The sequence below is a fragment of the Macrotis lagotis genome, chromosome 1 (genome assembly GCF_037893015.1).
Source record: "Macrotis lagotis isolate mMagLag1 chromosome 1, bilby.v1.9.chrom.fasta, whole genome shotgun sequence".
In the NCBI taxonomy this organism is placed as follows: Eukaryota; Metazoa; Chordata; class Mammalia; order Peramelemorphia; family Peramelidae; genus Macrotis; species Macrotis lagotis.
This window is the reverse complement of record NC_133658.1, coordinates 585,042,521-585,061,801: the sequence shown is the minus strand read 5'-3', so window position 1 is coordinate 585,061,801 and position 19,281 is coordinate 585,042,521. Positions and strand designations below refer to the sequence as shown.

The 19,281-nt window shown below is 36.5% G+C and overlaps 1 protein-coding gene across 1 annotated transcript in view; it reads left to right on the top strand.

Annotated features, from left to right (window-relative positions):
• The window catches only part of KY (kyphoscoliosis peptidase), a 94,297-nt gene that overhangs the window by 14,809 nt on the left and 60,207 nt on the right, over positions 1-19,281 (top strand). Inside the window, exons 4-5 of the mRNA XM_074214823.1 lie at positions 15,417-15,491; positions 17,963-18,025. Coding sequence (XP_074070924.1) covers positions 15,417-15,491; positions 17,963-18,025 — 138 coding nt within the window. The remainder of the gene's footprint in view (positions 1-15,416; positions 15,492-17,962; positions 18,026-19,281) is intronic.

The following is a 19,281-nucleotide window of genomic DNA, read 5'->3' as shown; positions in this document are numbered from 1 at the left end:
GGGGTTGTTGTAATAGATTTTTTTTAAAAAGGCATTGAAGCGGGTAACTAGATGGCACAGATAGAGCACCAGCCCTGGAATCAGGAGGATCTGAGTTCAAATATGACCTCAGACACATAATAATTTTCTAGCTGTGTAACTTTGGGTAAATCACTTAACCCCATTGCCTTAAATAAATTTTAAAAATTAAAAAAATTAAAAGGCATTGAAATTCCTTTTGTAAGCAGTGGAGAAGAGAGAAAAAGTATTTCTAGAGCCATGTTTTTATACTGGATACTTCTCATTCCTGGAACGTTCTGCTTACCTCCATTCCCAACCCCATCTCTGCCATTTCCTCCTCATCTTTTAGTTTCTTTCACACTTCCTTCAAATCTGAGTTCACGTGACATCTCCTGCAGGAGACTTCTCTCAGTTCCCTCAGCTGCTAGCGCTTTCTTCTCTTTGAATACACTCTGTGTTTTTGAAGGCAAACTAAGTAATCTTTTACCTCAGCTCTTTTATTATTGAATGGGTATAGCCACGGACAAATTGAGGCCTGGGAAATACCATAGCTTAAAAAGGCCAAAATCTCCCACTGAATTTGGGGACATAGCCAGTCTTCTTGACCATGATCCACTAGACATCAATGAATCTGTAGGAGATAGTAAGGCTGATGATTTTGCACAACTCAGCCTCATTTGAATGCAACTCACTTGTAAGCCAAGACATCATTGATCCTCTTCAAGAATGAAAGATCAGCTAACAACAGCAAACAACATTCTATCTACTGTTATCTACCTCTTGTCTATGGAAGGTACAATGGGAAATGTGCCAACCCTGAAGTCAGGAGGACCTGAATTCAAATCCAGCCTCAAACATTTATTAGACTTGGGCAAGTCACTTAACCCTGATTACCTCACATCCATGGCTATCTCTAGTCATCCTGATTCCTATCTGGCCACTAGACTCAGATGTCTCTAGAGGAGAAAGTAAGACTGGTGACTTAGCACAGCACTGCCCTTACTCAAATCCATTTCACATACATATCATGGCATCATCTCCCTGATGTCATAGCCTTTTTTTGAACAAAGGAAAAACATCATCACCTCTTGTCTATACTTAATTTTTTAAACATTGCCCTTCATTAGAATGTAAACTCCTTGAAGACAGGAATAGTAGGGTTCCCCCACTCCTTTTCTTGTATCTGAAGTAATTAGCACAGTGCCTGGTTCATAATATTGTTTTTCAGTTGTTCTGTTTTGTTTTGTTTTCAGTCATGTAGTAACCTAATTTGGGAAGTTTTCTTGTCAAAGATACTGGATGAGGAAACTGAGACAGACAGAGTTAAGTGACCCAAATGGAATCACAAAGAGACAGACTGAAATAACTTAACAACAACATACCTATGCCAGACATTGTTCTAGGTGCTAGGGCTACGAGTACAAAGAATGAGACAATCTGTACTCAACAAGAAGAAATTTACAGTGTAAGGTAGGAGGAGAGAAAGAAGCATCAACACCTATAATATATGTGCTTAAATACAAAGTAGTTATATACAAAGTAGTTTAATGCAAAAAAGCAAACTAATCCTGAACAAAGATGTTAAGAGGAAAAGGTGGAAAATTAATGGAATTTGAACTTTTCAGAACAAAAGGAAATCATGTACATTCAAGGAATTATTCATTTCTAAATCAAAGAAATCAATTCAACTACCACCTACAGGTGATAGAGTTCTGAGTTTAGAGTTAAGAAAATCTGATTTCAAAACATGCCTCAGATATTTCCTAGCTGTGAGACCCTGGGGGCAAGACACTCAGCCTCAGTTTCTCTCAATTTCTTCCCCTGTAAAATGGAGAGCATAATAATCCTTATCTCAGAGTTGTAAGAATGGAATGAGATTACTGCTTTTCAAATCTTAAAGTGTTATATAAATGCAGTCTATTGTTATTACCTATCCCATAGAACTGTTATGAAATGCAAATAAGATTATGTGTGTAAAGTGTTTATTAGCCTTAAAGTGATGCATAAATACTCTCATCATCATATTTTCATTGTTCCTCTCTTTTTCAATGGGATAGAATTTTTTTTCAGATAGAAATAGCCCTGGAGAAGTTGCTATCTTGTGGTCATTCTTTTTCACTTACTATGCCATCACCTTCCTATTTATTATTCTATTGACCATACCTGGGATTTCATTAGTATAAGAAAGTTCCATTAAGGAAACTTACTTTAAAATTTGGCTCAGCCACTGTTCTGAACTAGAGTCTTAAAATCTTATCATTACATTTTTCATAGTTTTTTGGTTCTGTCCTCAATAGAAATGGAGTAACTACTAAACCTCTGTGGGTCTGAAGAAAGTTATGTCAATCACTCCTCAACCCACCATGTCTTTTCCAATATAAACAATCCTTCCCACATTTTGTTTGAAATCCTCTGTGAGAGGGACATTGCAACTTTAGCTGATACTGAATTAAAATACACACACAAGAACACTACAACAAACCAATTCTGTTTTCTGTTCTGGTCTGCACTTTAATAGTTCACAGTTGTCCAGGACCCATTTTGAAAGCTTGTGAGTAAAAATGAGGTCTTTAACACCACTCTATCGTGTGCCTCTTTGACCCTTTCTTTGGAAAAACTAGACAGGCCTTTCAGGAAATAACAGGGTAGGGAATGGGGGGATCACAATGAATTCTTTTCAAAACTGTGGCTGAAGAATAGGCTTAGGTTAAATTCATTTCATTTTACTTGTACCCTACTCTTCTTTAAAGAATACTAACACTGATGGCTAAAAGCTTTCCCAGCACTTGATATGATTAGGTTGTTGGGCTCAACTGGATAACCCTTCAACCTTTACACTCAGAATTGATTTTCTAATACATTAAGGAGCTTAGTCATTCAGGAGAGGCCTGGAAGATGCTACTGAAGTTGAAGACTTCAAACAATCTCTGAAGGAATTCAGTGCCCCTCAGAAAAATTCTGAAGATTAGATGAGACACTTCTTAATTAAGTTCTTCTCATGTACATGAATCTGACTTTCCTCTTCTTTGTAGTGATAGCATTCAGCACCACCTGCAGTGTCTGTATCTACTTCCATTTGTGGGAGAGAAAGTCCCCAAAGACTAGACCACTGAGCAATGTGATGTAGGGCAGGAGCATTAGACAAAGGTGGCACTTCTCTGACCTAATTATCCACAATACCAAGATTTCCAACATCCTTCTGACAGCCTTATGTCCACATCTCATGGTATTTGGGCAGAGATCTGGGCAGGGACAATTGGCTGTTTCATTCAGGGTCAGTGTTCAAGTAAAGTATTGGAGATCAGAGAATCAATTGAGAATCAGAGAATCATGGAATTCTGCCCACTTCCCTTATGTTAAACACCTGGAAACTCATTTGACTATTCTAAGTTGATTCATCTGTGAAATAATTAAAATGACAACACACCTATAAAAAACAGGAATAATAACATGGCAACCCTGTTTTCCTGGGGAACAATGAGAAATATATGGGAAATGGAGACTCTTTCAGGTCAGTAGAGTAATACAGAACAAATGACTTTACTTCTGTTCTGGACAATACCCTCTTTTTTTTTTTTTGGTTTTTGCAAGGCAAATGGAGTTAAGTGGCTTGCACAAGGCCACACAGCTAGGTAATTATTAAGGGTCTGAGACCAGATTTGAACCCAGGTACTCCTGACTCCAAGGCCGGTGCTTTACCCACTACAGTGCTTTATCCACTACACCACCTAGCTGCCCCTGGACAATACCCTCTTGAACTGCAATGCCTCTGACCAAGGTTAGAAGCTCACCCCCTACTGCCTTTTCACCACAGTCTCTGAGCATTTAGGTTCTAGAGGATTGCTAAGGAAACCCAAGGGAGGAGAAGGAAGAGCAAGAAAGCATAGGAGAATCCATTTGAATACAGCTTCCAAGCATGAGTATAATCAGCACATTACAAGATTTGCTGGTTACAGCAAGAAAAAAAAACCCTATAATGCAAGGAAAACAAGGCACAGGATGAGAACCTCAAGACAACTAGAGTTATGGAATAAATATCAGATCATTTCAGAGTTGTCTGAATGGGTCCAGGTTGTCTCGTGAGTCAAGCTCTGAAATGGGATTATTTGAGCCTTTGTGAATGAGATTGCACAAGTCTATTGAACTGTTGACCTTTCAGTATATATATCGGATCTTTCTTTCTGATAATCATAGGTCAAGAGTGTAGTCAAATTGGAAAGTCATTTACTCTGATCAGATTGAGTGATAAATGCAAAGAAAAGAAGTGAAATTTAGGAAATGGGTTCATAATCCTGCCATTGATTGTGATATCTTCTGGCTTAAATCCAGTGATTTGAAGTAAGTCTAAAAGATGGTTAAGATTAAACCAGATGTTCATGGGAAAGGAAGAGACAAAATGGTGGAAATGGGGCCCTTCCTAGTGTGTTTGAGAACCATGACATAATTATTTTGATTAAAGAATTTGATATACATAGAAGAGAATTAGGAGATAAGGTTCGAAGTGTGCATAAAGGCTAGTCTGTGGGGTTTCTGACTCTTGGGTTAAATAGTTTAAATTTTATCCATAGTAGTGGTTCACTCTTTCTGACTCTTCATAACCATTTGGAATTTTCTTGGCAGATACTGGGAGTGGTTTGCCATTTCCTTCTCTAAGTCATTCTAAAGTTGAGGAAAATGAGACAAATGGGTTAAGTGATTTGTTCAGGGTTGCAACAGCCAGTAAATGTCTGAAGTACGATTTGAACACAGGACGATGGGTCTTTCTGACTTCAGGCCTGGTGTTCTATTCCCCTTAGCTGTCTGTAATCAGTAGAGAATTATTGGAGGATTTTGAGCGGAGGATTTTTTTGGAATATTAATCTAGTATCAGAGTAGAAAGTGGATTGGAACAGTAAAAAGAATAGGAAATAACTACATTGTCAAGACTCCTTTGGACCTCAATACTACTATAAATGATTCCTATCTGTGATTTGGAGTCTTGAAGCACATTATTAAGTAGTCAGCTTTTTGTCTGAGTTCTCATCTTTTAACTACCATTGTACTTCATCATATAAGTATTTGTGAGAAACTTTCCTTGATATTCCTTCTTTTAAATGAAAGATTTTCTCTCTCTTAGGAAAGTCATTCTCAAAGTGATATCTAAAGACCTCATCCTTGAAACCCTTTCAAAGACATCCACAAGGTTAAAACTATTTTCATAAGAATGCTATTTTACTTTTTTTCAATATCAATAAATATAATTCACAAAAACAAAATCTTTTGTGGAGGGAGCATTCTCAATAATTTTTAAGAGTGTAAAGAGTTTGATCTTGAGACCATAAGTTTGGGAACTTCTATTCTATGTCTTCTATTCTATTTCTTAGGTATCCACTGTTTCTGAAAGAAAGGGGGCAGAGAGTATTATCTCTGTTTTACCAAAGGGGAGCACTTTACCCAATGAGTACTTTAGGATCTTGGAAAAATATCTTGGGGAATGTGAGGTATTTTTCCAGGAGCCTAAAGTGCTCACTGGGAGGGCTCAGTGAAAGACTTTCTATTATTATAGAGCAAAATTGTACTCAATAATTTTGGGAATTTGGGGGGATCAAGAGCTCCCAGCAAGGAAACATATCAGTGCACATCAGATCATGCTCTGCAGTTTATATTCTTAGAAAATTGTCACAGGGTGCTGAGATGTTAAAGTGACCTAGCTGTCACACAACCAGGATGTGACATTAGGAGGACTTAAACTCAGGTCTTCTGGACTCCAAGGCCAGCTATATTTTCATGTCATTCTGCCCTTCAGAACAGTGTGTCCTATAGTGCCACATAGCAGTCAATCAACAAGGATGTATTAAACATCTACTATCTTCAAAACACTGTGCAAGGTACAAGGGAGACAGACAAAAAGGAAAACAATCCCTACCCTCAAGGAGTTTACAATCTCTCAGTGGGAACACTGATACATTTATCAGTGTATACAGAACACAAAGGCACTAATGGTTGGGAGTATCAGGAAAGGATTTCGTACAAGTGGATCTATTTATCTTTTTTTAATGTTATTTTCCATTATTTTTTTCTAATTTACCTTAAAGCATTCATCTTTTTGTAAGCTTTTAGTACTACACTTTTCTACCATCCTTTTCCCTCCCATTTCACTATGACAGAGAGTAATCAGATATAGGTTATATATGTACAATCATGTGTAAAATTTTTGCGTATTAGTAATGTTATAAAAAGATGAATCAGGACTAAAGGTGAAAGAATAAAAGAAATAAAGAAACAAACATAAAATAAGTTTTAAAAGTGAACATACTTTGGTCTGCATTCAGAATCCATATTTTTTCCCCTCTGGATGAAGATAGTATTTTCCATCAAAAGACTTTTAGAATTGTCCTTGATCTAATACTGCCCTGGTCCAGACAAGTGGAAGGAGGAAATATCTCAAAATGTTGATAATAGAAATATGGAAGAGGGAACAGTTTTGAAATATCTTGGCAAAATTAAATGCATATGACTTGATAATGAAGTCAAAGATAGCAATTAGTTTTCAGAATTGGGGGGGTGCATTGTTGATGACACTGACAGGACTTCTGAAGTCAGAATGAAGAGCAAGGTTAGGGGAAATTTCACTAAGTTCAAAATTATGAACTTATGATGGGAATGACTGGAATTGCTTAGAGAGAAAAGGCCAAGGTCAGAACCTTGGAGAGTACCCAACTTGGGGAATCTAGCCTGGAACAAGAAGTGAAGCAGAAGCAATAGTTAAAGAAGCAGATGAAAAAACTATATTGTACAGTGTCTCTTAAGGAGAGAATATATAGTAGTAGGGGCTGGAAGATGGTGTCTAATGCTATAATGTGGTCAAGAAAGATAAGGACTAGAAAAAAACAGGTATTGAATTTGACAGTGGAGTTTGCTGACTTTTTAAGAGATTGGTTTCAGTGGAGTTGGGGCATGGGTTAAGAGAAAACAAATTACTAGGGCTTGAGGCAAGAGTGAGTAGCAAGGAAGAAGAGAAATATATTATACTTTAGACAATTTGTTCAAGAAATTGGACAGTAAAAGTGAAAAGAGAGTGACAATAGCAACTGTATGAAGTAGAAGGACCAAGAGAAAATTTTTTTAGGGACCTGAAATACTTGGTTGTATTTGTAAAAGAAGTGGTGCCATTACTATTACTATTACTATCTTTGACCTTGAACAAATCAATAAAATTATCTGGGTCTCAGTTTCCTCATCTGTAAAATCAGACCTCTACAGTTCTTTCTAGCTCTAAATATATTCAGTGGGAAAAGAGCAATTGAAACTACATGAAAGAACCTGATGTGATGAAGGAGGTGGGAGGGAACAGGGTCAAAGATGCAAAGAAAGCTAATCTCTCCTCCTACATCCCAGACAAGGAAAAGGGATATAATCATGGGTTCAGACAGCAGAAATGTTCTTGCAAAGGCATATAATATCTTGTCTATGAATATAATCTGTAACCAGCATTCCTACTGAGCTATATTCTTGATATCTGAAATAATCATTTCTGTAATGGTTCCTGACATTTTGTGTTCCATCCCAGCACCACCAGAGTTGAAGGTGAAGACAACTTCATGGTGTCCATAGATTATCCAATTCCAGTGACCACTGGCAAAAATATACCCTTAGGGTAGATGAGTGGTCCTGAGATATCACTCCCTAACTCTTCAAATGTGTCCATATCTTGGCTTTTGAGTACATTTGTGAATATGTATGGGTATATGTAATAATAAGGACATTGCAAGTATACACCTTCTTTTCTAAAGACTCAATTTAAGGTTAATGTCTGCAACAGGGAGGCACAATTTGCAGCCTGATTAATTAGGGCCTGCTAAAACTTATAATTACTTGTTTGTTTTAAATGAGGTGTTTTGTTCTCATTAAAATCATTAATGCTAGTGAAGGAATGATAATGTGTTTTTATTATGTATGTTTGAATATGAATCCCTTCATTTTATAAACAGGAGCCTAGGCTTAATCAATATGTTCACATACTGACAACTGTATTTGTTGGATAAGAATGTACTTAAGCCATCAAACAGTGCTCACTTATAATGTCAAACCAAAACAGAAAGATCTGTTCCCAACTCTAGTCGAAAAATATTAACATTAGCCAAGCATCTGATTACATCACCAGCTTATTAAATACAGAACTGCTTACTTACTGAACACATAACTAGGGAATATGTTTGGTGTCAATATTAAATAATCAGATAATATCAATAGTAACTGACCATCATCCAGACATTAGTCATTTGTCATCCTTGTTAAAGATCCTGCTATTAATATATTGCTACCCACATAGGTAAAAGGCAATAGGGAAAAAGCACTGGATTCGAAGTTAGTGAGACCTAGGTTCAAAAGTGTGCTGGAGTTGACTCAAATCTTCCTAAGAGCCAATTGTTAATTTGCACTTCAAATATGAACAAATGCTATAATTCAGGACATGATTTCTTGTTTTGTTTGTTGCCAAGACTTTAAAATGTGAGAGATTTATGATGCAAATTAATCTTAAAAATTTAAAGCCTTTCAAAGGCAATTATTAAATATTTTAGTACATTATTAGTGACTGGGTTCAAATCTTTTCTTTATGCCTTATTTTGTATGCAATCTTGGATGAGTTACTTCTTCTCTTAACCATATCTTTCCTATTTGTGAATGAAGAATTTGAACTGAATGACCTCTAAGGTTCCTTCTACCTCTAAATTCTGTGATCTTTTTTAGAATTTTCCAAGATAAATCATCAACCCAAAATAACTCCTAGTAGAAATGCCAAGGCAGTGTTCTGTCCTTGCAGCTTTGCTTGATAACCACAGGGTAGAGAAAGCATATCTCTTTCTTATGCAGGATGTGCCCCCATTTGATCTCTATAGTTCTGTAGCCCTATTGCACTTCTCTCTGGTAAAAAAAAACTGTCTATCAATCAGTGGGAAGCCAGGAGAGAAATGAAGAAAAATAGGCACAAAATATCAAGGCATAGATCAAAGCATGAGTTTTAGAAATATAGATAGGAACTTAGAAATATAGATAGGGAAAATGAGCAAGCAGAGAAACAAAAGGAAGACTATTGAGAAATATTTTGCAAATGAGCCCAAGAAGGATCAAAATACTCAATCTGAAGATGAGGAAGCACAAGCTCCTGCATCTAAAGACTCCAAGAAAAACAGAAATTGGGCTCAGGCTATGACAGAGCTCAAAAAAAAAAAACTTTGAAAATCAAATGAAGGAGTTGGAAGAAAAACTGGGAAAAGAAAGGAGAGAAATGCAGGAAAAACATGAAAATGAAGTCAGCAGCTTAGTCAAGGAAATCCAAAAAAATGCTGAAGAAAATAGCATGCTAAAAACCAGCTTAGGTCAAATGGATAAAACAGTTCAAAAAGTTATTGAGGAGAAGAATGCTTTAAAAAGCAAAATTGGCCAGATGGAAAAAGAGATAAGAAAACTCTCTGAGGAGAACAAATCCTTCAGACAAAGAATAGAATTCAGGGAGATTGATGAATTTACCAGAAATCAGGAATCAATACTTCAAACCCAAAAAAAATGAAAAATTGGAAGAAAATGTGAAATATCTCATTGAAAAAACAACTGATATGGAAAACAGACTTAGGAAAGATAATTTAAAAATTATTGGAATACCTGAAAGTCATGACCAGGAAAAGAGCCTTGACATCATTTTCAAAGAATTACTACAGGAAAATTGCCCTGATATTCTAGAAGCAGAGGGCAAAATAGAAATGGAGAGAATCCACCGATCCCCCAGAGAAAGAGATCCCAAAAAACCAACCCCTAGGAATATTATAGCCAAGTTCCAGAACTCCCAAGTCAAAGAGAAAATATTACAAGCAGCCAGAAGGACACAGTTCAAATATAGTGGAGCTGCAGTCAGGATCACACAGGACTTAGCATCAACTACATTGGAAGCTCGTAGGGCTTGGAATACAATATACCGGAAAGCAAAAGAGCTTAGAATGCAGCCAAGAATGAACTACCCAGCAAGGCTGAATGTACTTTTCCAGGGAAAAAGATGGACTTTCAATGAACCAGGAGCATTTCAAAGGTTCCTTTTGGAATGGCCAGAGCTGAACAGAAGGTTTGATCTTCAGATACAGGACTCAGGTGAAGCATGGAGATTGGAGGAGAGGGGGGAAATATGAGGGACTTAATGAGGATGAACTGCATGTATTCCTGCATAGAAAAATGACACTGATAATACTCATATGAACCTTCTCATAGAGCAGGTAGAGAGAGCTTTTATAGTTGAAGCACAGGAGAAAGCTAAAATCAAAGATAAAATAGGGTGTAAAAATGGAGTCAATAGAAAAAAAGGGAAATGGAATGGGAAAAAGAAAAAGGAGAAGGGGAATAGTGCAAGATATTTCACATGAGACTTTTTTTATTACAGTGAGCTATTGCAATGATATGGAAAGGGAGAGGCAAGGGGGAATGAGGGAATCTTTGCTCTCATCAGAGGTGGCTAGGAGAGGAAACAGCATATATTCTCAATGGGGTATAGACATCTGGAGTAAGAAGGAGCGGGGAGCAGGGGGAAGGGGTGGGGATGTGAATAAAGGAGGAAAGGATGGACCATGGGGGGAGGGTGGTCAGATATAACACATTTTCTTTTTTACTTCTTGCAAGGGGCTGGGATTGGATGGCCTGTCCGGGACCATGGGGCCAGGTGGAATCTGGGCCTAAGGGGTGGTATGGGGGCTCAGGGCTTCTTGGCCCTAGGACCAGGGATCTGTCTGCTGAGCCAGTCAATGACCCTACAGCAGAGTCAGAGTGAAAGGAGAGAGAAAATAGAGTACATGGTAGTGGAGAAATAAGAAAGGAGGGAGTTGCGATCAGCAATGGCAACGGTGGAAAAATATGGAAGTAACTTTTGTGATGGACTTATCATAAAGAATTGTTGGTGTTGGAACAAAGACTCAAGCACATTTTTTGTTATTATTATTTGGGGGAGGGTTCAGGGCAAGTGGGGCTGGATGGTCTGCCTGGGGCCACATAGCAGGATGATCTTTGGGTGTCTGGGGCCGGATTTGGACCCAGGTGCTCCTGGCTCAAGGGCCAATGCTCTGTCTGACACCCAGCCACCCCTACTATTATTACTATTTTATTTTATTTTGGGTCTTTTTTTTTCTTCTTTTTTGGTTTTTGCAGGGCAGTGGGGATCGGGGAGCTTGCATGTCACACGGCTGGGTGATTGTTGGGTTTACGAGGCTGGATATGGGCTTGGGTGCTCGTGGCTCCAGGGCTGGTGCTTCGTCCATTGCACCACCTGGCCATACCTACAATTATTACTATTATTTTTTTTAATTTTAATTTTTTTCTCTCCCCTTTACTTTTTTTCACCCAAGCAAGTCTATCTATATTCATGGGGGAAGAGGGGTGTTTTGTTTACTTGTAAACAAGAATATTTTATTAATGTAAAAAAAAAACAATTGTACAAAATGAGAATAAAAAATAAATTAAAAAAAAGAAAAGAAATATAGATAGGAGGAAGTCAAGAGTCAGGACAAGATTGAACAAGCAAAAACTAAAGAATCAACAGGTTTTCAGGAAATTCAGCAAAAAGTGAGATGTTGCTGCACAATGGGTGTGTAACTCTGTTCAATTCCTTTTAGTCTGACATTAGAAATAATACCAATATCTAATATTTTATGTAGCACTTACAATGTACCAGGCACTTTTCAGTTATCTTATTTGATTCTCACAATAATCCTAAGAGGTATGATCTATTATCAACTTCATTTAATAGATGAGAAAACTGAGGTAAATAGAATTTAAGTGACTTGGTCAGGGTCACACACCTAGGAAGTATTTGAGGACACATTCAGGGCTTCCTATTCCAGGTCCAGTGTTCTATCCACTGTTTCAACACTAAAAGCCACATCTTATAGATAATATAGTAAGAAATAGTATTATGAAAAGTAGAAACTATATTTACCTCACCAATCATTGCCAAGGAGAACCTTGGACAGTGAATTGCCACCTGCCCAAACTATTGTAATAGCTTTCCAAAAGGTCTTTTCACCTCCATTCTCTCTCACTAGATCCATCCTTCACCCATTTATCAGGCTAATTGTTCTTATGCAGAGATCTAGCTATGGCTCTCAATACTCAAAAATCTTCAATGTCTCCCAATTTTCTACTGAGAGCAAATTCTTTTGCCTGGAATTTAGAGCTTACAACATCTGGTACCATTTGACTTTTTCAACATTATTTCACATTACTTCCCCCTGATATTTTTTCCTCTAGCCAAATTAGACAACCCTTTTCCCTCGAAATATGTTCTTAATTCACTCACCCCCCATATTTATTCATACCATTCCCAATGTCTAAAATGTTTTCCCTTTTCCTCTTTCCCTATTAAATTCCCATGTTAAATGACACCTCCTCCATAAAATTTTCCTTGATTCCCCTTGTTGGTAACATCTTCACCCTCTTGTACCTCCCATGATACTTTGTTTCTACATTTCTCTAAAATAATTGGATTGTTGTATATTCTAAATTTCAGTCTTTTTGTCTTAGCTTCATAAAGTGAGGAATTATATTCTATTTCAATTTTATAACTCTCACAGCACTTAGCACAGTGTTCTGCAAAGAGCAGATGATTAATAAATATTTGTGGGATCTAATTTTAAAAGCTTCTTTTGCTATAGTAATTACATACACAAAAAAACCAAAGCTTTAAGAGTAATATCCAGTGGAACCAAATGTGCATACTCCCTCTAAATCGCAGAAAATCCACAGACAAACAGAGACCCCCTAGTGAGTTCAATTTCATCAAGCCTGGGGGGATGGTAATGGTAAAATTTAGTCATGATCATTAATTGTTAGAAGTTAGTGAGAAAGGTATCTGTGATTGCACTCCAATGTTTCTATTTCTTACTGAGTTCCTTAAATCTTGTTATAAGTAGCATATTTTAATATGGTCATTAGAGTTGTAATCATAATGTTAAATTTCAAGAGGAGTTCCATTTTAATTGAATTCTATAATTGAATGAGAAAAACAGGCTAAGTTCTTTTAGATAGGCAGATCTAGGGTAAATATTTCTGTTCAGTCTCTGTGGTCACCATTCCCATGTCATACTTGCTTGGTTTTCAAAACCCTTTACAATCTGGCCTCTTTCTACCTTTTTAATCTTTGTATACTTTACCCACTTTACCCTCCTCCATGAACTATATAATCCTGAGATGCTGATTTGCTCATAGCCCTCACACAGAACACCTCATCCCCTAAGTCCATGTATTTTCACTGACTGTCCCCATAACCTGCTGTAGTATTCTTCCTCACTTTGAACTCCTGGCTTCTTTCAAAATTGAGTTCAAATCTAAATCTTCTGCAAGAAGACTTTTTTCTGGCTCACTCCTCCTCCTCCTCACCCTCTAGCCACCCACCTACCCTGTGCCTTTTATACTGCATTGTTGTTTTCCTTCATCTCAAAGAGGACCAATGGCATCCTAAGGGTGAGGCTTTGACTTGGGTATGAACTGTATTTGGATAAAACTGGCTCATACCGTTCTCTTATACCATACACATCTTGTATCTATATCACTGTTTCCAAATCCTCCTATTAGAATATGAACTCCTTGAAGAGAAGAATCTTCTTTTGAAAAAAATGTCTTTTTAAAATCCAGTGCTTAACACAGTACCTAGTATATAGTAAGCTCTTAAAAAGCATTTATTAATTCACTGACTAACTACAAACCATGCCACTTACTTGGTAGCAATTTACTTGAAGTATAGGAAAAAATTAACTCTAGAGATAACTTTGAAAAGTAAAACTCATAAAATCAAGATTAATGACATTACATTACAGTTTTAAGAAAGTGTTTAGGACAGCTAGGAAAATGCAAGTTATCCCCTTGGAAAGCTCAGATTCTAAGTTGGCATTTAAAACCTATGGTCTAAAGAGTAACAAGACTAGAGACTGAGGAATAGACTCTTCAGAACCATAAGGTTGTCATGGCAACACCCTCAGAGTACATAACAACTCATGAGTGTATTGCAACATAGTTTAGATGTTTAGTCATTCATCCCTATTATCCCTTCTGTTTTAGGGAGAAATGAGTGAGGATTGGACTGATTTAGGAATTCTTGGACTTCTACATGGAGTTAGTTTGGAGAAAAACCTCTTGGGACTAAAACCAGGGATAGCAAATTTATCAGCACTACCTACTTGTTAGTATATCTTCTTGAGGGTTGAGAACCAATATGACTTTTAATGACATAAGCAAATTGAAAAGGACAATGGAGCAACCAAGTGTCAGCACATTTGTCTTATAATATCCCTTCTAGACTCTCAAGAGTGTGATCTTTTTGGCTTGGTAAGGACTCATAGCAAAGACACAAAAGAGAAACTAAACTGTTCCTCACTATGTAACTGAATTCTAATAATATCATTCAAGTATGACCTTAGAGAGAGAGAGACAATAATGATTTTCTAGAATAATAGGAATCTGACATTTTGGAGAAGACAACTACACCAGCATAGCATAATGGATAGTAATTTGGCCTAAGAGTAAGGAAGATCTGAGTTCAGTTAGTCCTCTGACTGGGTAACCTTGGACAACCCATTTAACCCCTCAGTGCTCTCAGGAATGCTCAAAGATTGTAATCTCAGAGCATTTGCTGAATTGTACTAATAAGGGAAGATTCTTCACTGGAATTTCCCTATGCTAGTGAAAACATAAAGGCATAAAAAGGAAGGGAGATAAAGAGAAGGAATAAGGAAAGTAAAGAAAGAGAAAGGAAGGGAGGCGAGACAGACAGACATTGATTTTTCCCCAGGGGTAGAAAATTAGCTAGACTTCAATATTTACTATTTCTACCCATTACATGCTATTCTTGTTTTCCTATTAAGACTGTATGGATATTAAAGAGAAACATATTAACTGTAAAAAAAAAATTCTCGGTGCCTAAAATAATGACATATGTGTGTGTGTTTATGTGTGTGTGTGTATATATATATATATATATATATATATATATATATGAAGGAAAAGAAATCATATATATGTGTATGTCAAAAGGAATCATATATATGTGTATGTATATACATACACATATATATGATTCCTTTTGACTTCTCCAGGCACATACATTTAGTATATTTCTGATGCCATATTTGATCCCCACCATGCTTGTATGTTCACTTTGTATGTATGTAACACCAATACCATTATTTACTTTGTTTTATACACAAAGTGCTATTTCTTAGAATGGCAGTTTGATACCCCTTTTATTTGCCATATTTGAGGGCAGGAACTATTTCATTTTCTTGTCTTTGAATCCTCATTGATAACAGGAATTATTTTATTTTATTTTTTTGTGTCCCCAGAACACCTAATATTTGACAGATCTTGTCCTCTAATTGCTTAAAGCCTCAACATCTCTTCCTTTCCAGGAACTCATCTAACTGTGGAGATACACCCTGGGAACAAGACACCACAGCTCCTTAAGAAATTCTCCTTTGACAAACGTAAGTATCCATTTCCATATGTTGCTGAACCCTCCCCCCACCCACCCACCCCAGGATAACTGTATCTGTCTGATGTATTCAGGAATAGTAAGAAGATTTAAAAGGGAGGAGACCTATAGCCCAAGAGATGGCATTCCAGGCCCCTCAAGACTAACTATACTCAGTCCTATATTCTTTCTGGAGAAACAGGAAGAATATATAAAGCACCTCATCAAATCCTTGCATTGGGAAGGGCCTCATCTCTGGATTGTTGATGACTTATATTTCCTTCTCAGTAGTTAGTTGCCTGGAACTGTTCTCCATACTATATATATTCCTTCTAACTTTCTATACATTTGTGGGAAACTCATATCATTTTGGTGGAAGAAATGTATTATATCCCAAAAGCTTTTCATAGACTAGTAAGTGGGGTGTGTCATCTGGTTGTATCACTTGTCTGACTTCTTTCTGTACAGGTGTATTTGGTGCTCAGGGAGATTACTCCAGTCTCAGAGGGAAGTGTTAGGAAAAAGTTGAACTCCTCAGCTGCTTTCTGGATTGACAGAGCTCCTTTCCTCAAGCAAACATGGAGAAAGGAATAAAAATAATTGCAGGATAGTCTTGAAAACAATAATGATCATATCTACCCTTTTATTCTTTCTATAAAAAAGTGTCAACAAAATGGTGTAGTCCATTCCTTTGCTTTCCAATTAGTACAACATTTTAAAAAATGAAGACTACTTTTATTTTTAAACCCCTCTCCTTGCCAACCCCCCCCAAAATAAAAATGGAGAAAAATTGCAATTCTTATAACAAAGACACAGTCAGGCAAATCAAATCCAACTCATATGCCATGTTCAAAAATGCATGTTTCATTTAACATCTGGGATATATCCCTTTCAGGTAGGAAGTGGATAGTATTGTTTAATCATGGTCCTCTGGAATTATGTTGGTTATAGCTTCCATCAGAGTTATTGCTTGTTACTGTATAAATTGTCCCCCTTGTTCTACTTCTCTCAATTGATAGAAGCCTTCCCAGATTTCTCTGAAATCATCCCTTTTCTTGTATCTTTTTAAAAATAGAATTTTTTGTTTTTTTACTTTACCATTCATCTTTAAAATTCTCAGTTCCAAATTCACTCCTACCCCCATCCCCCCATCCATTGAGAAGACAAACAATCTAATATCCATTATTTATTTCATGTCTTTTGACACTGTAATTCTCCAGTGGATGAAAACTCCTTCTGTTTCTAGTTCTTTGCTTCAACAACAAAAACTATTATAAATATGTTTGCACATATGAGCTCTTTTCCTCCTTTTTTAAATTTCTTGGGACATGTCTAGTAGTGATATCACTGGATCAGAGGAGAGGCTGTAGTGGAATTTAGTTCTAAATTGCTTTCCAGAGTAAGTTAAGTCAAGTCACAGCTCCACCCATAGTGCACCAGTGTGTCAGTCTTCCCACATTATCTCCAATCATTGTAGAAACTCAGAGTTATTTTAATATGCATTTCCCAAATTATTAGTGATTCAAAGTATTTGGAGCACAGATTCCTGTCTTTGAGAACTGCCTCATCATATCCTTTCATCTTTTATCTATTGAGAAATAGCTGTCATTCTTATTTATCTGAATCAGTTTCTTTTGTGTTTTAAATATAGACCTTTATCAGAGAAACTTGTAAAAGATTTTTTCCCACTGAACTATTTCAGCTAAATTTATGTTTATCCTATTTTTAAAGCCTAACAGAAAAGATTTTATAAATTCCTTTAACTTCCCTTCCAATAATTGTGAGAACCTTGCCAAAACTTTTTACATCTAACTTATATCACTTATGTTCCTCCTTAAATGTCTTTTATCTTATTTAGCCCTTCAATAAGACAAGAAACAACTGATCAATTCCCTAAGTGCAAAAGCCTTTACTATATAGTATTTGAGAAAGGAATTATTATATTTCCTTTGATTTTCATTTTTCTTCGTATTTTCTTTTTTCTGACTTTACTTTTTTCTATTCCCTTTGTTCCTTTCCTTTCCAAGTTCCTTCCTTTTTATTTTTGGTAATGTTCAATTCTTAGAGCACCTATTCAATCCGACAAAAAAATGAATCAAATATCTAATAAGAATAAGACAATGTACTAAACCCCATCTGGAATATAGAAATTAATGGGGCACTACCCTTGTCAGAAAAGTTCCCAGAGTCTAGCTGATAATACAGATTGCTAAAAGCAAATCTTTTGATCACAAATAATCTCTTATCACCCTTGGATATATCCTTCTCCTTTCTTTCCCATTCATTACTTCTCACCCCACCCAGGAGGAGTTAATTAGAATTGACTGATGCCAATTTCAACTATTTTTTTCTTGATCTGTCCTAATGAGAAGACTAAGGTTATGGGGGGGAAAGTAAAAAAAAAGACTTGGAAACAAAAATATGTGTTAACAGGATAGTTGAAAACTGTTAATATTTGAGTCATCTACATTTGGAATTTTACAGGTTTTCAAGGTGATCGGAATGGAAACACAAGACCACAGCAGCCTGGAGCAAAAGATGCCCATGGTAAATGTCAGTCAAATTGTATAGCATTTATTCAATTTGCCAAGCATTTAGTAAGCACCTACTGTCTATGATTCACAATATGTTCTAGGCTATAGGGAAAAACACAAGCATAAAGAAGATATGATTTCTCCCTTTGAGAAACATATAGTTGATAAGTCATGTCCAACTGACTACAATGCAGAGAATCCAATAAGTGAATGAAAAAATGAAGTAGATGGCTAAAGTCTAAAGCAATATTACCACGATAAGGGAAGCTTCATATTCTGGCATTTGAGCTGGGCCTTATAGGATAAGTAGGTGACCAAAAGGTAGCAAAAAGTTGGAGGCAGACAGCCAAGGTGTAGGAAAAAACAAAAACAATGCCCAGAGATGGGAAAGCAGTGATTGCAGTTGATTTTTGTTATTGTTGTTGTTGTTGTTCAATCATTTTAGTCATGTTTGACTCTTCATGACCTTCTTTGGGGTTTTCTTGATAAAGATACTGGAATTTTTGCCATTTTCTTCTCTAGCTCATTTTACAGTTAAAAAAAACTGAGGCAAACAAAGTTAAGTGACTTGTCTAGGGTCACCTAGATTTGAACTCAGGAAGATGAGTCTTCCGACTTCAGATCTAATCACTCCATCCATTCCTCCACCTATCTGTAGTTCCGGGTAACTGAAACATTAACTGTAGAGGTAAGATGAGGCTAGAAAGTTCAGTTGGAACTTCTGTGTAGTGTCTTCAGTGCTAAGGCTAAAGAAGTCATACCTTATTCTAAAAAACTGAGAGTCCATTAAAAGCTTTTGAGGATCAAAGTAACAAATTGGCATCTGAGAATTAGGAAGGTTAATCCAACTATAAAGCAGTGTATGGAATGGCTTAGAGGAAAGACTTATTCAACTGAGAGCTAATGAATTTCTGAAATAGGCCTACCTAGTGGAAAATAAATTCCTCTCATTGTGGAAAATAAATCTGAAACAGTAACCACATAAAAATGCCTGGTTTCTGATCCCATATTTCAATGGTATGAAAAAAAATTATGTTAAATTTTAAAAGCATTATTAGTTTTAAGTATATTATTAAATATTATCTATATAAATATACTACAGTTTAGAAAGTAAGTTAACAAAGCAAGTGGATCTTGTGGGAAAAAAATGCCAGACTGAGAGCTAGAAGGGCATGAGTAATCTCCCTCACTTTGTGGATCTCAGTTTCCTCATCTTTAAAGTGAGGGGATTCAACTCCCTTAGAGGTTCTCTAAGGCCCCTTCCAGTGC